Source organism: Brassica rapa, chromosome A07 (assembly GCF_000309985.2).
Source record: "Brassica rapa cultivar Chiifu-401-42 chromosome A07, CAAS_Brap_v3.01, whole genome shotgun sequence".
Lineage (NCBI taxonomy): Eukaryota > Viridiplantae > Streptophyta > Magnoliopsida > Brassicales > Brassicaceae > Brassica > Brassica rapa.
In genome coordinates, this window is record NC_024801.2 from 19,807,725 (window position 1) to 19,827,446 (window position 19,722).

The 19,722-nt window shown below is 39.9% G+C and overlaps 4 protein-coding genes and 1 non-coding gene across 6 annotated transcripts; 1 reads left to right on the top strand and 4 right to left on the bottom strand.

Annotated features, from left to right (window-relative positions):
• The first annotated feature begins 3,877 nt into the window (after window positions 1–3,877).
• On the top strand, window positions 3,878–3,959 carry TRNAS-AGA. The gene has a single exon. It is a non-coding gene; the product is annotated as a tRNA-Ser (tRNA).
• Window positions 3,960–4,957: 998 nt separating this feature from the next.
• LOC103830436 (VQ motif-containing protein 11) lies at window positions 4,958–8,013 on the bottom strand. The gene has a single exon (XM_009106214.3). It carries the CDS (start codon window positions 5,652–5,654, stop codon window positions 5,133–5,135), a length of 522 nt encoding a protein of 173 aa, XP_009104462.1. The 5' UTR covers window positions 5,655–8,013; the 3' UTR covers window positions 4,958–5,132.
• Window positions 8,014–8,286: 273 nt separating this feature from the next.
• LOC103830437 (glycerol kinase) lies at window positions 8,287–10,798 on the bottom strand. The gene is made up of 5 exons (XM_009106216.3): window positions 10,706–10,798; window positions 10,431–10,613; window positions 9,934–10,155; window positions 8,788–9,754; window positions 8,287–8,706 (listed from the first exon to the last, which is right to left on the bottom strand). Exons 2-5 carry the CDS (start codon window positions 10,562–10,564, stop codon window positions 8,461–8,463), a joined length of 1,569 nt encoding a protein of 522 aa, XP_009104464.1. The 5' UTR covers window positions 10,565–10,613; window positions 10,706–10,798; the 3' UTR covers window positions 8,287–8,460.
• On the bottom strand, window positions 10,597–13,135 carry LOC103830438 (DEAD-box ATP-dependent RNA helicase 35). Its single transcript, XM_009106217.3, has one exon. The coding sequence runs from the start codon at window positions 12,814–12,816 to the stop codon at window positions 11,041–11,043; it is 1,776 nt and encodes a 591-aa protein (XP_009104465.2). The 5' UTR covers window positions 12,817–13,135; the 3' UTR covers window positions 10,597–11,040.
• Window positions 13,136–13,378: 243 nt separating this feature from the next.
• LOC103830439 (topless-related protein 1) lies at window positions 13,379–19,474 on the bottom strand. Of its 2 annotated transcripts, XM_009106218.3 has the most exons (25): window positions 19,243–19,474; window positions 18,838–18,964; window positions 18,577–18,756; window positions 18,373–18,486; window positions 18,135–18,293; window positions 17,872–18,049; window positions 17,662–17,785; window positions 17,447–17,556; window positions 17,189–17,360; window positions 16,980–17,089; window positions 16,825–16,894; window positions 16,683–16,756; window positions 16,510–16,605; window positions 16,332–16,427; window positions 16,128–16,255; window positions 15,790–16,024; window positions 15,571–15,711; window positions 15,399–15,473; window positions 15,159–15,305; window positions 14,978–15,088; window positions 14,724–14,903; window positions 14,408–14,632; window positions 14,132–14,320; window positions 13,873–14,039; window positions 13,379–13,770 (listed from the first exon to the last, which is right to left on the bottom strand). In XM_009106218.3, the coding sequence occupies exons 2-25, from the start codon at window positions 18,915–18,917 to the stop codon at window positions 13,557–13,559; spliced, it is 3,375 nt and encodes a 1,124-aa protein (XP_009104466.3). In that variant the 5' UTR covers window positions 18,918–18,964; window positions 19,243–19,474; the 3' UTR covers window positions 13,379–13,556. The 2 variants fall into 2 exon arrangements, with proteins under 2 accessions (XP_009104466.3, XP_033131983.1); XM_033276092.1 differs by lacking the exon at window positions 19,243–19,474 and having other exon boundaries at window positions 13,557–13,770; window positions 17,447–17,553; window positions 18,838–18,917.
• Between the last annotated feature and the right edge of the window lie 248 nt (window positions 19,475–19,722).

Sequence of the window (19,722 nt, forward strand, 5' to 3'; positions counted from 1 at the left end):
ACAATTGGTATCTCCAACAATCGACCGCAGTGACAAAGATCATGCAAAATTTTGTAGAAGATCATAGTAGTTCCAGTAGACTTCTTTAGCTCTATATGTATCCATACATGCATCAAAGATCTCCCTGTGATGTAATCTAAAATGTAATTCTGATGCAATCTCAGCCTTCTGCTATAAAATTTCGTACCATATAAATCTTCATTGATAGTCAACAAAAACAATCCTAATAATCCACGTTCATTACTTGACTGAGAGCTTGCCAAAACCCACATTATACAAACATAAACTGCTTGCCATTTCCCAACTCTGTTCTTCCATCGGTGCCAAACATGAGGTGTGTTTTCGTTTCGCTGCAGTTCTAAGGCAAAACTACCACGGTTCTGTCCTATTATGCTTTCAACAGTTTCTGAGCCAATCTCGTGTAATATGAATGCCATCTCTGAACTAGTCTTCAAACTCATAGATGAACGCATCTCATGAAGCCTTTTGATCTCCGGTTCATTACGTCTGATCAGACGTCTCGAACTGTGATGCGCCCATAAACAGATTTCTGCTGCTGCTTCAAATCTCATAGTACTAACAGCCGCGTAAACTAATATCTCCCTGAACAGCTTGGTGATTCCAGGATCAAAATATCGTCTCCTACTAGTACAAACTCCAATCAAATTCTTGCTCATGAACTTGAATTTCCAGGCCCTACGATACTTCCTATGTTTCTCTGTACTCATTATTCTTAGAAGAACTTGCTCACGCAGCCTTTTGCAAATGTTTGCATCATTAGAAATTTTTATTTTCTCATGCCACACCTCTAGTTCATTGGCATGTAGATACAATTTATCAGCCAGAGGGTAAGTTTCATGAGTAAAGACTCCATTAAGCAAGGATGTAGTAACACTTGTTTCTTTGCATCCATAGCTACCGTATATGTCTGAAACTTGCAGTACCTTGACCTTTAATATTTCTTCTACGTTTGGACCTTGATTAATAAAGCTCTCCATCTGCTTTTTATACTTCCAGTCATAGAGTTCGAATCCACATGGTTCCCACATACGATCAGCCATTAGTGTATGTCCGCCCACCAAGTGTTTGATCTTATTCCCAAGAGACAAACTCATGTTTTCTTTTGCATCACTTTCGTTTTGAGCTTCTTTAAAACCCAACACTTTCTCAGTAAGATCAAATCTATTTGCATAATCTTCAAGAAAAAGACTAATCACTTCTTGATCACAGAGCCATGAAGATGGCTCAAGTGCTTTAGGGAACTGAGTTGAATCTTGAAAGTTCTTAATTAGGTCTCTCAATTCTGAAGGCTTCACTTGATTCCTCTCAATCTTCCCCCACTCTTCCGGAGACAGAGTGAATGATTTATTACCAAATTTTATGTTCCTTAAAGTCTTGTTCATTAGTATATCTGCTCGTTGAAAATTTTTCCTTTTGCGAAAACCAGACACTACCATAGTTGGGATTCGGATATCAAACTCAAGACTCGACCACTCGTACTCATTGTAGTACATCACCGCTGCTCTGTTGCAGACATCAAAATTCAAAGTTAAGAACCCATCATTGTCTTGCTCTCTTGTCTTCTTGTATAGATTCCGTATACGATAAACATCTTCTCTATCTCCTGCTTCACCATACAGGCTCATGAGTTCCATAGGATCATTCAGTTCCTCTGTCCCAAGAAGCATCTCTCTCGCTTCTCTCTTAGAACCAACTCTTAGATAAGCCTTTGCCATGGTGAGGCTATCAACCTTAACGTTGTTCTCCTTCATCTCTCTCAGTATCTCATCTACCTTAACTCTGTTTCCAACAGAGATATAGAGCGACATCATGGAGCTAAACGGTGAAGGTTTCAAGAGTAAACCTAACTCTCTCATCTTCTTGAAAACATCTTCTGTTCTATCAATATCTTTCTTCCCTGACTCTGCGTACTTCAATATCAACACAGTGTACATAGACTTGTTTCTAAGATTCTCCGGAACCTTCTCCAAGAACTTCTCTACTTCTTCAAAAACTAACACGTTCTTGATCAGATGAAAGTCAGTTGTGTAGTCTTCAGGTACCAAACTGCATATCTTATGTTCAGTCATCCATTGTGATACATCTAGGGCTTGTGGATATTGCTTGGAGTCGCGGAGCTTCTCACAGATTCCTCTCACTTTTCTGTGTCTCCTTAAGCACTTTGTAAGCACCAGCTCAGGGTTGATTTCCACCCACGTATATTCCAACTTCGTTTTACCATTCTTCTTTTTTGTGAATATCAACTCAAACCTCTTATTTAACACATGTAAAGTGTTGAAAAGTTGGTAACACCATTCATGATATTGCACCATATTCTCGTAAACCTCCATGTTGTCTTTTTCACGTTTAACGTCCACCTGCTGCTGTGCCTCGTCTCCGGGTATAACAAAAACCCAGTTCCTAAATCTCCATCTCGCCTTCTTCTTCTTCCTCGTATTGTCTGTTTTCTCGTCGCTTAAGGATGCAAGAGGTGCATCTTCTCCGTCACAGGCCATCACCTCTGTTTTCATATCTGATTTAATCAGTGGAATCTCGTTCTTACCTTCCTTCGTTGTCACCGGCTGGATCATATTCAAGGTCGGTTCATCACTCACAATCACCTCTGATTTTTTGGTCACTTCTTCTTTTGTTTTCTCACTCTCGAGGGACCCTCGATCCATCATCGCGATGATTCTATCGATGCATCCCATCATCTCGTTCATGCGCTCTTCAAAGGATCCTAACCTACGCTCTGATACCAAATATAGAATCTCGAATTGTATAAACTCAATAATAAGAATAACTCTCTTATTAATCTCTTGAGGAAAACTCACTCAAAAACCTCAAGCTCTCACACAATCACAAAACTCATAAGTTATGCAACACACTTGCATCTCCTTATATATATCTCAAATTTCCTAAACTCATTAGGTATAACATATTTGGATATTTTCCTAATCCTTTAAACCATAACTCGGTAGGATTAGAAGTTAACTTATTTCTCAAGTTTCCTTTTTTCTTCAAGCTTAATCCAACATTGCATACTACTCTCTCCGTTTCAATATACTTGATGTTTTAGAGAAGTTTTGTTGTTTCATAATAGATGAAGTTTGCACAAATCTATGTAACTTTAACTTTATTAAAAACTGTGTAACCAATTAAATTTTTTTAGTTTTTATTTATAATTAAATAAACTAATTTTATATTATAGTTTAGTGATGATTTTGATAAAAGTAGTTTTTCTTAATATTTGTGCATTTGAGTAAATCATCAAGTAATAAGAAACAGAAGGAGTATTATATATCTGAACCCAGTTGACCGGATCAAAATTTTGTATAAACCGATCAATTCACAAGTGTCAAAAACTAAACCGTAACCAAACCAGCCCATACAAATTTTAATTACTCAAAAAATTTTACTCAAACCGAGCAGGCCTGGTCAATTTCACTTGGCAACATTCTACTCAAACCGACCAAACCGAATAAGGCAACGTCATGTGCTCATGTCTGAGCAACATGATCTTAAAGAGACTACACAGAAACGTTTTCAATCGCTTCTTCAGTCATTTCAAGAGGTCCCTTCCCGATGGTTCTTCTTCACTCTGTTTTGCTAGCTCAGCCTCGTAAATCTCATTTGTTTTCTCTTTTGGAAGAAGAATCCATCTTTCCAACGCGAGGGACAAACATCTCCGTAACTGATCCAATGTCCTAAAGTAAAGAACATTTCGAGGATCAATCCAGACGCTTTGATTCAACAAACGTATCCTCTGCATATAACACTCACTTAACGCACCTGATCGTCTGATCGAGAGACAAGTGTCAATCACATAAATTTTGTGTATAAAAATATGCTTTACACATGATGATTTACAACAAAAGTGGACGTGCCGGAGTGGTTATCGGGCATGACTAGAAATCATGTGGGCTCTGCCCGCGCAGGTTCGAATCCTGCCGTTCACGTTTTTTATTTTTCTTTACCATCTTACTTTTTGCTTTGACTCTGCCGTTCACGTTTTTACTGTTTTGCCGTTTAGTTTCATCTCTTTGCTTGCTTTGTATAATTGAGGTGGTGAGCTTAATTTATATGACGTGAGAAAGCAAAAAATTGTTGGAGAAAGTGATTATCTCAATGTGATTAGATGACAAGAGCGTTAAACAATTTTCATCAAATCCGTCATTTGGATATTGTGAATATAATTAGCGTTAACAAAATATTGATGCTCTCTTGAACTTAATTGGGCTTAGGAGAGAGGGCACTTGGTTTAATCAGAACAATGGACGGCTAGTATTTGAGTAGAGAGACGTTAAAGTTTGAAAATTTGGATTACACACCTGAGAGACAGAGCTCAAAGATAGACTGACACAAACTGACTTTAAAGAGAGCTACAGAGACACCCTCTGTTACAAGTAACATCTTATTATTAACAGGAGAACTGAATCGTAGCCGTTGGATCTGCAGAGGATATAGACGCCGCTTCATTATGCATCACACCCTTGTCATTAAATCCAACGGCTGGCAGCTTTATGACTCACACAAACACTCAAAATGAAAATAAATTAGTGGACCACTGTGTGTACCCTATCACCAAAAGAGTTCTTCTTCTTGACTTTCTTCCTTAACCAAAAATTCTACACGTTTTTGTATCAAATTATACAATTTTCATGCAAGTCTATTAGTCTATACAGCCTATTCCCCCACCACCGCGACATATAGGCTATCTTTTCAGCTAACCTCATACATGCATCGACTGGTTTTTGAGATAGAAAAATATTTAGACAGTAAATAATGTAATCAATGAATGTTGATTGTAGTTAAAGTTTTCAAAACTAAGTAACGTGTGTTTTTGGATCCCACGTATTAAGCAATGTGGCTTTAGATCAAACAATCTTACCTGAGAAATGATGATGTCTTCCTTGACTAAAGTAAAGTAATTGACGCGTATGGAAAATCATAAAAAGATACTTAAGATTTATATTCTAAATGGAAGTGGTGGAGTACACACGTCGGAACAGTTGAGTTGACCCTTCAAAAAGGTTAATGAAGGATAGTAGAAACAAGTCTTAAGGTTAAATAAAATCCAACACGGTTATTACCCTAACAAAATAGCCTAAAAGTGGACTCAAATTATACGATCAAGAGTTGCGGTAATCCTCTTCAGTCCGTTGATTAGTGGCGTTAAGAGAACGTAGAGGAAACAAAGGCAAAAGCTCCGGTGCTGGCTCGGCCCCGCTTCTCGGACTCGGAAGGAAGTAGAACCCTTTCTCGGCTATGGCCTTTTGCTCTTTATTGTCCGGCGTTGGGTGAGGATACTCACGAGCTGAATGTGGGCTCACGCGCGTCCAGAATGGGTCGAGGTGAGAGACGGGAGAGACGAGGAATCCTCTGTTGAAATGGCTTAAAGAGTCGTCGGTGATGTTGTTGATCTCCAGCTTCATTTTCTTGGATGTTTGACGGCGTTCGTGGAGCTTGAAGGCTGGTTTCTTTGGAGTTAAAGGAAGCTTCCGTCGTGCCGCGGAGACGGCAGAGAGTTCCGGTGGTGATGCTCCGGTGAGTTTTTGGACGATGTTGCGGAAATTTGAGGGGTCTGCTTGAACGAACATGGTGTTCGGGTCTGTGGCATAGGTTGGCAACTGGTGGTGGTTCTGGTGGCTCATGGCGGTGGAGATGATGTATGAAGTTGAAACCTTTTGGAGGAATAGAAGAGAAGCTGTTCTGTTCTTGTCTTAAGAGACATTGTCTGCCTACTAACCCAATTATTTAAAGAAGGCCGTCTTCTTTGTGATTTTCCACATTTTTTCCAACATTTTGACTTTGCACGTCTAGAGATATTTTAGTTATTAAGTTGACCAAAATAGTTAATCTTTTAGTTGCTAATGATTTACTAAATATTATATGACTCGAACACGAATTCAAACTTCTTCTAGATGGTTACAACGTTAAAAGTCAACCCCAAGCTGGCCATACATAATACACTACTATTAGAATTGTTGCCAATTCCCCTGCGAAGTGAGAACATCGTAGATTAATTTGTGATAGTGAGGTATGGCCGCTCCTTTATTGACTTGGTAAGCAAATTAATTAATATTTCAACATTATTGCACTAGTCTAAAATCTCTGACCCGGCGTGGACATTTCGGATATCAGTTTGGTTCGGATATTTTGAGTTTTGGATAGGGGGCTAGAGAATCCATTTACTGTTTGATCTATTTTCGGTTCGGTTCCTATAGTTTCGAGTTCGGTTCAGATAGTAAAAGTAGGAACCAGAAAATATCCAAAAAAATTCGGTTCTTATTTGGTTCGGATAGTTTCCTATCTCAGACCAACCAATCAACGGAAAAATGACATATTCCTATATAAACTAATTGTTCCCAGTTTTTTTCACACACGAACATTTAAGCCATGCCAAAAACTATATGAACAGCGAGGAAAAGGACTTATTCTCCTATGAACTACTTGCTCTTGGTTTTTTCACACGCAAACTTTTAATCAATGACAAAAACCACATGAACAACTCTATTTTTTTGAATTACATACACAAACTATCGATTTTAAACTAATTCCCCTGAAAGCGTAAACAATGTTATTTAAACGTTAACTTGATTTATGACAGATGGAAAGTCAATTTATTCTTTTTCTTTTTTTTAGTTAACTGTTTTTCTTCTTCAGAAATCGTTTTACTCTTCATCATCGATTGGAGATAAAATTTATTATTCTGCAGAAGAATAAAACGTTTTACATGACGCATAAAGAAAGAAGAGCAGCAACTACTAGCTTACCAATCTCCATGTATTGCCACAAGGAACTATAAAATCGGTGTAGTATCTCCAATTGATTATGAAAAATAAAAAAAATTATGAAGAAAATGAGCAATTGACAAAAAAAGAAAAAAAAACGATGTAGTATTTTTTATCAACTCAAATTAAAGCGGCTTTCCATCTGTCATAAACCAAGTTAACTTTTAAATAACATGTTTACGATTTTTGGGAAATTAGTTTAAAATTGATAGTTTGTGTATGTAATTAAAAAAATAGAATTGTTCATATGATTTTTGGCATGATTCAAAAGTTCATGTATGAAAAGAAAACAAGAACAACTAGTTCATAGAGGAGTAAGCAATTTTTCTGTTGTCCGTATAGTTTATGGCATGACTTTAAAGTTTGTGGGTGAAAAAACCAGAAACAACTAGTTCATAGGAAAATAGACTATTTTCCCACCAATCAACCGTATACACTAGTCTAATAGCTCAGATCGCATACACAAAGGTATATATTGCAAATTATAACTTAGACGTGGTTGATGAATTGATATGGAAGACAAAAGGTGAAAAACACATAAGCACATGGAATGCTTAATATTATAATATGTATAGGTAGGGCTATACACAATTACTTGCAGAATTTTTTAATAAACCTGATTATTGCGATTGCCATGATACCTATTTTAGCTTCTAAAATCTATTTACAAATCAAATTTCTTTTGAAAAATATTTTTTCTTTCTGAATCTTATGGACCTCTCCAGAAATAAGTTATCATGTAACATATCTTCAAACTTCTCAAATATTGTTAGTGACCAATTTTCTGACGGGTCCTCTTCTGCAAACATTGTTCGAAAACTTGATTATTCTTGATGTTAGAAACAAAGAGCTTTCTGGGAGTACACATCACAAACAAAAACATCATCAGTGTTATTGCTTACAACACATGGAATGAGTCGATACCAAAGTGTCTTAGTAATTTATCATTTTGGGATAGAAGGCAGTGAGTGAGGAACTTGTATGGCCCTATCCCCATGGGCTCAATTCTCTAGCTGTTTTCAATGTGTCTAACACCAATCTATCTTGGCGCCATTCTTTAAGGAAAGCAACTGAACACCTCTGGTGAGAAGAAGAGATGAAACCACCTATTTTGATCCCCTTGGTGATACATATGACATGGTTCTGGCCAAAAACTTTGTGTTTATTATATTTTTTTTGGCACCAAGGATGGTTGTTCCCCACCTTGTTGATGCTTTTGTCCGTAAAGATTTGCCGTTTTCTGGTTTGTAAGTCTTTTCAGTGTTCCTACATGTCTGAAGATATTAAATTGTTGTCTTGTTGTTGTATTTTTATGCCTCTAGTCCTGTTTTGTTACCGTCTCATTAAGCCAAAGGCTAAACTGTGTGATTTATGTAACCACTTCACCATTTTCACAAGACTATCGCCAGAGGAGAGAATTGAAACTAAACATAACGTGACAAAAAGATAGAACACAATTTAATAAGTAAACCTTATTCTGATGCAATGTCACTTTCAACAGAACTCAGCATATAGTACTATTATATTAATCATTCATTCAACGGATTAACCAACATACATATATTATCTTGAAACATAATGTGAATTAACGACACAGCCCACCTGTGGCACATAAGAATTTAATCTGTAAGAAAGGACAATATGGTGGAAAGAATCCAATTCAAGTTTAGATAGAGAGATCAGCAAGATCGAATGTTCTCTCGACCGCTTTGCACCAAGACTCCACTTTCTTCTTCCTGGTTTCTTCTTCCATAGCTGGTCTGAAAACTTTGGAGTTCTTTGACTTCTCTCCAGACTCAAATATGTTTTCTTCCTTCCAGAATCCAACAGCCAGCCCAGCTGCATAGGCTGCCCCTAGTGCAGTTGTCTCTATGTCCACAGGCCTCACCACCGGAGTTCCCATCAAATCAGCCTACCAATGTTTCCAAAACACACAAATTTAAAAAACATGTTCAGATCATAAACTACAATCATCATGATCATTATTAATTACCTGAATCTGCATGAGAAGGTTGTTGGCCGTGGCACCACCATCAACTCTCAGTAAAAACTCCCCTTTACCGTTATCTAGTGATCCCTTCTCGCCAGCGTCTTTGTTCATAGAGTCCAACACATCTTTCACTTGGAAACACATGCTCTCCAGCACAGCCCTCGCTATGTGAGACTTGTTAGTGAACCTCGTGATCCCTATGCATACGCCACGAGCGTCTTCTCTCCACCAAGGCGCAAACAAACCGTTGAACGCTGGCACAAAGTACACTCCTCCCGTTGATTCCACCATAGCCGCCAACTCTTCAATCTCGCTAGCGCTCTTGATGATGCCGAGGCTGTCTCTTAGCCACTGAACAGCAGCTCCCGCTATAGCAATGGAACCCTCGAGAGCATAGTTTGTCTTTGCTTGAGGCCCAAGTTTGTAAGAGAGAGTGGTCAAAAGCCCATGACCTGACTTGATGGGGACTTCTCCTGTGTTGAGAAGAATGAAAGCGCCAGTGCCGTAAGTACTCTTGGCCTCACCTTTCTTGCAAGCTTGTCCGAGCATCGCGGCGTGCTGGTCGCCGAGACATCCAGCGATCTTGATTCCAGGAATAGGCCAGCCTTTGCAGATTTCTCCAATGACCTCCGAGTTGCTCACTATCTTGGGCAAGATCTCAGCGGGGATACCAAGGGTCTTAATGGTTTCCTCGTCCCAGCTCAAGCTCTTGAGGTTCATGAGCATGGTGCGGGAAGCGTTGGTGACGTCGGTGACGTGTAGCCCGCCATTGATACCGCCCGTCATGTTCCAGATGAGCCATGTGTCGATGGTGCCAAAGATGGCATCTCCTTTCTTGATAGCGTCCTTGACCGCATCTACATTCTCCATCAGCCAGAGAAGCTTCATGGCAGAGAAGTATGTGCTTATAGGCAAGCCGCAAGACTCAACGAAATGGGATCTTCCTCCTGAGAGTTCCTTCTCTAGTCTCCTGCCAAGATCATCAGCAAAATAATTTCATAAGAAAACAGAACAGAAGATTATAGCAACCATGAAGATGATTTTTTTTTTTTTTTGCTAAAAACCATGAAGATGATTTTAAGACAAGATTTAACAAAACAGAACAGAGAAACAGTAAAGAGTGAATATTATTATTATTATGTGATGTACCTGCAGATGGAACTGGTGCGAGCATCCATCCAGACAATGGCCTTGTGGAGAGGAAGTCCAGTGGATTTGCTCCAGACGATGGTGGTCTCTCTCTGATCAGTAAGTCCAATGGCCTTCAAGCCACCGTCGACGTTGTGACCATCAGCTGTGGCTTTGTCAAGAGCCTTAGCGATGCACACTTTCACACTTTCCAATATCTCCATTGGATCATGTTCCACCCATCTTTATTCCCAAACATTAAATATCCAATGTCAAAACTCAGAGAATACCAAAGAGACGTGACAATATATGCATTTAAATCCAATAAACAGAGATCACAGATACGAAACCTATTTGCCATGATTGTTTTGGAAATGATGCAAACAAATATACTAAAGAAAATGTAATAATGCGCACTAAATAATTTTGGACAAGATCTAGCTAGTAGTATACAATAAGACATTATCGGGATCATCGACCGTAAAAAAAGTCAACAAGAAGGTGAGAGAGAGATTTACCCAGCTTCGGGATAGAACTGAGTAAACTCCACTTGATGAGAAGCAACGGCACGAGCATCATGGTCGTAGATGATGAATCTAGTGCTTGTTGTTCCCTGATCTATTGATCCAATAAAACCTTTCTCTCCTGCCATCTTCGTTTGTGTTCTTTAGCTTCTTGAATCTGTTTTTTTTTCTCTCTCTCTAAGAAGAAGATTGAATAAAGAAATAATTAAGTAGATTGAGGATTATATAGAAAGATGAATCAGAGTCAGAGATGTTGTTGGATAGTTCACCTTTTTTTTATCCGTTTAAGCATTTAAGTTCTGCAAGAGGATGACGATGATGATTGTATTTATTTATTGATATTCGTTTCTATTGGTTGATAGACGGTCAAGCTTATTATCAGAGTTCACGCTACCTAATTTCAGCTCCTTTTGCCACGTGTTCCCCCATCATTGGAAGAATTTGTAACCGTCTCTATCGTTGACTTTGACAAACTCTTATGTCTGTTTAGACTTTGATGTAACGAACTGAAAAAATTTAACAAAACTGATCCAAAACTAAAGAACCTTCGTTAATGATTTATTAATCCAGATAGTATGTACATAGGTGACACAGTTTACAAAGATTATATCTCTCCTCTGTATCCACCAGAGCCAAAGTAGTCTTTTCTAGAGTTAGATATCACCACACTCTTCTGCTGCTCCAGTTTCGGACAGACTCCAATACGATGTCCTAGACCCCCACAGTAAGCACAACCTTTGACACCACTAGCGTTAGCAATGCTCTCCGCTTCTTCCATCGGATCATTCAGCTCGGCAAGTACAGGTGGTATCCTCTGTTTAGCTTCTTGCAACAAATGTTTCAGATCAAGCAGCGTGGTCTCGCTTTGGTTCTTGTTTATAAAAATTGTAGCTATCCCAGTCTTCCCGCACCGACCCGTTCTTCCTATCCTATGCACATAGTTCTCAATCTCCGCGGGCATGTCGTAGTTGATCACGTGCTGCACATCAGGGAAGTCTAGACCCTTGGAAGCAACGTCCGTCGCCACCAAGACGTCTTTTCCCCCAGCTTTGAAGGAAGAGATTGCGTACTCTCTGTCCTCCTGGTCTTTTCCTCCGTGAATGGCCACCGCTTCCACTCCTTTCAGTAGCAAGTACTCATGAACATCGTCAACATCAGCTTTGTTCTCACAGAATATCAAAACCGGCGGAGTTGTTTTCTGAAGGCACTCGAGGAGGTAAACAATCTTTGCTTCTTGTTTGACGTACTCAACCTCCTGGATGACATCAAGATTCGCAGCTCCGACTCTTCCCACGTTAACCGTCACAGGCTTCACCAGAGCGCTTCTGGCAAAGACTTGGATCTTGGCGGGCATAGTGGCGGAGAAGAGAAGGGTTTGACGCTGAGACTTGAAATGGTCAAAGACTTCTCTAATGTCATCCTCGAAACCCAAATCAACCAACCTATCTGCCTCGTCCAGCGTCAGGTACCTGCAAGCATCCAAGTTCATCTTCTTCTTGGCGAGCAAATCCTTCAACCTCCCGGGGGTTGCAACAACGATGTGAACACCTCTCTTAACAACATCCAACTGGGATCTCATATCCACACCTCCGATGCATAGCAACGACTTCAAAGGCGGGTAACCAGCCTCGACTAAGGGCCCCACAAACTGTTCAACAACTTCATAAGTCTGCCTAGCAAGCTCTCTAGACGGGCAGATGATAAGCCCAATGGGCCCTTCTCCAGGGCCGATACGTCTCCTCTTCTCCTCCATAAGAGCAATCCTAATCATTGGAAGCACGAAAACCAAAGTCTTCCCGGAGCCTGTGGAAGCGATCCCAATCATATCTCTCCCTGACAAAGCCACGGGAAGACCCTGGACCTGTATAGGAGTCGGCTGCACTATCCCCTTGTCCTTGAGCGTGTCCAAAACAGGTCTCTCAAACATCATATCCTCGAAGCTCTTGATCGGAGGAGGAACCTCTTCGCCGCTAACTGTAACATGCCATTGCTTCCTGATAGAATCCATCTGCTTTCTAGACATGTTCCTAACGTGCGAAGGAGGTTCCCAGCCTGTTGTCATAGGCTCTGTGTAAGTGATGCCTTTGGCTAGTTCGCGAACAGACATTAGCGTCTTCTTTTCGGATAAGCGATCCATCATCTCCTTCTCTTGTAGAATGATTTGATCTGTTGCGGTTACTTCGGGTGCGTCGCGTTTGAGTTGAGTTGCTTGGAGGAGCAAGCTAGGTTTGGATGATGATTCAGCGACCTTCTTCTTCTCCTTCTCAGCTTCTTCTTCTTCCTCCACCTTTCCCTTCCGTTGAAGTATCTTCTGCGCTTCCATCGCTCTACGCTTAGCTACTGGAACATACTCCACGTAATCATCGTCTAATTCCATCATTCGAAATTTTGAGAATATATCAGCAGCTCAACTAAAGAGATTGAGAATCTGTTTAGGACCTACTTCTTGTAGGATGAACTTAATCGAAGGCAAAAGTGAAAGCTCTGTTTTATATAATAATCAAAAGTGAATAACAAGAAGCATGATGTGTAGTAGCTTATATAGAACTTCCCAAGACACAAACCTTGTTAGAAAAATACTATAATTTCCTAAATAGAGATAACATATGAAAAGTCAAAATCCAACAGAAAAAAAAAAAGGAAAACACGAAACTGAAAAGAAAATAGGAAAGTAGCTAGATTGCCGCCAAAAATGTGATTTATTAACAATAATACTGATTAATGAAAACAACTACAGAAAGTTTTGAGGATATGGTACAAATGATTTCGACAGATATGAATCCTTATAAAATAGCTAAAATTTGTTATCATATATGTAGTTTCTCTGTAAATTAGTATTAGAAACAACAAACCCATAAGCCTGCATCAAAAACTTCTCTGGTTTAACTTTTTCCTTCTAGTTTTTCTGTGAAATGATATTGGGATTTAGTACCAAATTAGAAAACCTTAAATATTGGAGATTCATCCAAACTTTAAAAGCCATAAGAAGCAAGCAACAACGAATTATTTCACTATTCAAAAACAAAAGTGCCAACGAATCAACCAATTAGGAAACTGTTTCACCTTGCTATAGATAATATGTTACATTAATACATTCACCGGAGCAGGTTCTGTTTCATATCATCTCTGAGGCTGATCGGATGCGGAAGCTCCAACGGAAGGTGTAGACGCCAGAGCGCTGGATGAGCCGTTCTCAGGCGGTGGAGCCACTCCCCATTTACCTTCTGACTCAAGCGGCTCGAATATATGGACCCCACCGTCTGAGAGACCCACAGCAAACATATTGGATTCTTGAGGATGAGCCGCAATCACCAGCGGATGGACGTTCGAGTTGCTGCAGACACATATAATGGAGAATCAAGATTTACTCTGTTTTTTTCTTAACTAAAAACCAAGATTGCTCTGTTTTCATTCATTCATTCACAGTTGTACTCACCTGAGAGAAGCAGGAAGATACGCAGAGGGATTGACTCTGCAACGCAATCGAAGGTTTGCAGAGGTGAAGACACAGATTGTAGCATCCATGAAACTTGCGTATATCAATTGGCTATCACATGAGAATGTGGCATGTGTGATTGGAGCTGATGATTCACGCACAGGCCACTGAGATCATAAAGTTGAAACAATCGGAAAGGGTTTCAGATGCAAATAGATCTTTGGAGAGACAGAGAGGAGAAGTGGTAGTTACTAAAAACCTGTTTCATGCATTCAAGCTTCGTTGTTTCGTATATAGCGAGCTGAGTTTCATGGACCACGAGGAAGTGTACTTGATCTTGATGAAACTGAACACGCGTGTCTGAAAGAGCACCCGTTGATCTTCCCTGTGGAACTTGCAGAACCTTGCTCCTCTGCTTCTCCCATCCGTCCGTGTTCCATACACAAAGCTGCACATTTACAAAATTAGCAATATGACTTGTAATGGTTCTTCTTGCTCATCTAAATTCTAGATTAGGTGAGATGAATCACAGTACCTGAGCGTCTGCTCCAGACGAAACCAGAACGTTTAGTACGTTGGAGAAGGCGAGGCCGGTTATTCTCTTGGAATGTCCTTTAAGCTTGCTCTTGACCTCATCAACGCGAACATTGTAAATCTGTATTGTACTATCATCCATTCCAATTGCAATTATATTGTTGTCCTGAGGGTGAAAAGCCAGAAACGTTGCAGCAGGCGGAGGCGGCATGAAAGTAGCCATTGTCTGCATTTAGCCAACAACATAATCAAATGTCATAAAATTTAAAGCTGTTTGTGTTCATTACGCAGAGCACTGTCTTTAGGTGGGATCTTACCTTGAACGTCATCATGTTAAATAAAGAGATCTTTCCTCCAGATGCTGACATCACATAGGAATCATTCTTAGATAAAGCAAAACACGGCACAGCTTCCTCTGAATTAGCTTCAGTCACATCGTTTGTCATTAAGATTCCGCTCGCTGGTTGCCACTGCTGAGGAGGTAACGAAGCCGTTGCCTATACAAAATAAACATTTTTCATTACTTCACCTCATTCTGCGATGCCAAAGGCAAATTTTAGACGTTATGTACCTTTCCAGTAGCGTTACGGTCATTTCGCTGCCATTTCCAGAGCAGATGAATAGCATTTGATGCCAATGCCAATATCGCATTTCCAGAATTTGTGAAGATCAATCTCGATATCTGCAAAAGTTTTGAGTCTTTAGAATCAAAGCCACGTAAGAACAGCTTATGCTAGTCTCTGCGTTGGTACCTTGGTGACTCTCATATTCTCAGGGAGTCTCAACGAGCGGCACTGAGAGGGTTCACCGACTTCAGTAAGCTTCCATATCTTAGACTTATCATTTGATTCTTCAGTGATCACTGGCTTCACATCTACCATATTCCGTGAATCTCCATTCTGTTAGAAAGGAAAAAGAGGAATCATGATGACTGGACGCAGACTAAAATATGGAAAACATTGAAGGAGCGAAAAACCATTGGCTTTCCCTACCATTCCAGGGATGGAAACTACAGAGGCAGGTCTCTCAGCAGCTCTCTCTGCCACCGCAATGTTGTTGATTGCAGGCTACATATGTGAAATGAAAAATTTAGTGTTAAAGAAATTTCAGAGTCGGGGTTCGTAATTTGCTTTTTGAAGATCCAAAGAGCAGAAAACTCAGCACCTTGGAGGATTCAGAAGATAAGTTGTCGACCGTATGCAACAGCCTTAAACCATCTGTGTTTGCCATAACCTTAATCATATTGTCATTGGCAGAAACGGCCAAGAGAGAGCCTTCCTTGTTAAACCGGATCCGCGGGCTTGCCTACAATATAAATAGAGCCATGATGACTGCAACTAAACAAAAACATTTTAGTTCCAATTGAGATATTTGTTTACATACCTGAAGACCCCCATCAGCATCAATGGCAGTCAACAGCTGTACATTGTCCATATCCCAGAACTTAATGGAGAAGTCATCACCAGCAGCAAGATAGCGGTTTTTAGTAGTATCGAACTGAACGACTCCAAGAGAACGCTTGTGGAATCCTTGATAAGTTCTCTTAACAGCTCCTTCGCTTTCATTCCACTCAACTATGTATGAATCCCCATCTTTACTCGTCCCACAAGAAAATAGCCTATCCATGTGAATAAAAAGAATAATCAGACTTTAAGTTCGTTATAACATCATGACGACGCAAAACATAACCAAAACGTTAGAAATGTGAATCATTTTATTACCTAGTCCCATCAGCACTGTAGGCCATCGTTGTACACCAGCGACCAGGAGCTTCGTAGTCAACCCGAGAACCCATATTATCATATAGCCACGCTTTTATTTTCCCGTCAAGCGCAGTTGAAAAGATGAACTGCAGCACCAGAAGAAATTACCAAGTCAAGCCCATACTAAATCGGAAACGAAATCATATAACTGTTGCTACCTACCTGAATGTTTTCCTTGTAGTGAGGGCAGATAGAGTAAACAGGAGCTTCATGGCCTTCAAAAGTATGCCTTTTAACACCCGTTGCAGCATCCCAGACCTTAATTTGACGTACTGATTAATATCTTTTGAGTTTCAAAGAAAAAAAGGAGTTATTGAAAGGAATGTCAAAAAGACTGAACCTTGATGGTTTTGTCATCACCACAAGTAGTAAAACATAGTTGCTTGTTTGGAGTGGAGAATGCAATGTCATTTACACCACCAACATGAGCATCAATCTGAAAAGAAAAAAAAACTGCTGTTATTTACAGATAATGGAAGAAACGCTCGTAAAAATGTAGTAACGATATAACACCTCAAGGTGTTGTCTCATATCTTCACCACCGTGATAAGAGTATAGCTGTACAATATGTCTCGAATAAGCAACTCCTGCAGTTGAAAACGCAGATATGAATATCCAAAGCAGTTGACAGAGCATTCCTAATCTCAAATCTTACCGAATAAAGAACCATCTGGGCTCCAAATCACACGGTTGACAGAAACGACAGGTTCTTTCACTAATGCAGCCTGAAGACCAGAAAATTTTGTTCGCTAAACGTTAAAATAAATACTGGATTTTAAGATTCTGGTCGATTTTCAGATAGAAAGGCACCTGCAAGGGCATTGAACATTTACTCAAGTCCCAGACTTTGAAAGTCTTTTGTACTAGACGTTCTCGAGAACCGACTTCCCAGAGCCCAATATCCCCAACATTTGTACCAACTGAAACAATGCAAATTGAAACAAGGAACTTCTGATGTTACAAAATTTCTGATGATTTTTATCACAAGCAGGAACAGATATACAGAGCAGGAAACAGACCTAGTAGGAGAGTCTGTTTGATTGGATGAAAATCCATGCTCATGGGAGATGACCCTTGGCTCAAAGTTCGTGCTACTGTCTTAGGCAAGTCATCAGGTGCTTTGAAGGCTTGGGTATGACCATGTGCCTGTCCCGGGAATGTCATCGGTAACATGTTCACACCAAGATTCACCTACATTCGAGGAGCAAAGAAGAAATACGTGTAAAACTAACAATACCAGTAGAGTGAAATATATCTTTTCTTCTGATTTTTGTCACCTCGTCAGAGATTCCCATAGGTCTTGTTCTTTTTGAGACATGTTCCGAATCACCTGATGGATATTCTACAGCGGAATTACTTGGAGGAGTTCTCGGGTGCTTCAAGGCTGCTAAGAAGACCAAAACAGGAGAAAATGTTACATAGAACACAGGTGAGACTTAAAAGGTCCTGAGAAAGGCAATAATAAAATGTGAAACACAATAGTTTCACACACCTTGGATGGATGGAGAACCTAGAGCTATGGCTCCTCCAGACACAGCTGGATGAGGAACAGAGGAAGAACTAGACATCCAACCAGCAAGAGGTGTCGGAACCTGAGAAGGTGTTGGTTGAAATGGCTGGAGACATAAAAGGAAAGTCAAGAACGCCATGTGAAGGTGTAAACTAGAGAACTAGGACCAAAATCAGCTGGAAATAGACCTACCCCATGTGCGCCTAAAGGAGGAAATCCTCCGGCTTTTGGTAGTGATCCAAGCAGCGGGTTGTTGACAGGTGATGGTGCTCGTGCATCATTAGGTAAGCGACAGGAGTGATCCACAAAGAGAGTCTTGATATCAGGATTTGGCCTTGGGTTTTTACAGAGCTGATGTTGCCAGTTTAAGCTGCAAGTTACGTAGAAACAAAGAGTTCAAGCACCTGAGGAATGAAAATTTGTAAGTGGAACAAGTAAGGAAGATCCATACATACCTCTGGTTAATCAGCGTTCTCAGCCGTGAATTTCTAAGGGTGGGAAACTGCAGCTTATCACGGAATAATGGATTCGCTTCAATCAACTTCTTAAGTTCCACCAACATGATGGATCTGGCCGACTTTGTGTCTCCATACTTGGATAACTGCTCGTTCTCCCTGGAGTTAAACAGCTTAGAGACTCTTTTGCATAATGCTTAAACCTCAATCAAACTAGTTAAACCCCTATATGGCTTACCTGAAGTTTTCTAAGGTCAAGAGCTGAGTGATTTCCTTGAAAAGCTCCTCATTAAAAGTGGAAAACACTCTCAAATCTTTCACTAAAATTTCAACAGCCTTTGGACGATCATGCCTACAAAAAGCACACCACGGTGAATCAGTCAAACAAACACAAGTAACTCTGCTCTTTGTGGATTTTTAAGGCACACGTGATGTGACTTACTTATCCAAGGCCTCGAGATACTTCTGCTTCCTAATCTCGAAGAATATCTTCATGGAGTATCTATTATCATCAACTTTGGTAAATCCGGAGAGATACTTCTCCACCTCATCCCAGTTTCCACTGTGCACTTCATCCTCAAAATACTTCATATTGAAGAAAAACCCAGACTCTTGCTCCAGCCTAATTTTCACAAATCAAACTTCAATACATTCCAACAAACTATGATTCTTCACAATCCCCAAATAAAAAAATAAAACTTACTTATGAACAGTCTCTTTGAACTTCTCTTCATCTAGAAACTGTAAGATCAAGAACACGAGCTCTCTACTAAGAGAAGACATGTCTTTTCAACTCAGATGCGCAATCCCCACCAAACCAATCACCAGATCTGCGAAACCATCATCAATCCAAAAAAACTGGGATTCAATTATTCATAGCAATAATTAAATTAAATAAAAAACAAAAATGGGAGTTACAAATTTAATACTCTCCTCCTAATATATATCCATTTCAGCGAATTTAATTAGTGTGATATAAGGTGTTTAAATCGGGAAACACTACATGAACAAAAATAGCAAAATACCCAGAAAAGCTACGGCTTAAACAAAAAAATCTAAAGAGCTAGATTCCATTAACAAATCTCACAAGCGTGAAGCTTATACTTACCATGAAGAAGAAGAGAGATCGATTTCACAAAGCCAGAGCTTCAGTTTCTCTCTCCTCAGCTGAAAGAGGCGAAGGATTTGGGTTCTCTCTCTCTCTCTCTCTCTTCAATATTATTTATTATACGGAGGTTTTTAATTTTTTCCTGTAAAGGGGATTTTGATATGGGAAGGTGACAGGTAACGGAGAGCGTGATAAGTAATAGCACTTATTATAGGATAAGGAAGCTGATTCTGATAAGTGGAATTGCTTATGCATACCAGGATATACGACTTAGCCGGCTACTATTCTCCAGGCTATCGGCTCGGAAATTTTCAGTTGCTAGCTGTACTCCACGGAGACATGATCCTCTGTTGCGAGACATGATTACACCCTCAGTGGAAACCGTTGATCTGGTACGATGAACCCGTAGACTTTAAATCCAACGGTTTATTTACCTTTCAAAGCGGAGTTGCTGCGTCCCCACAGATTCATCATAACACG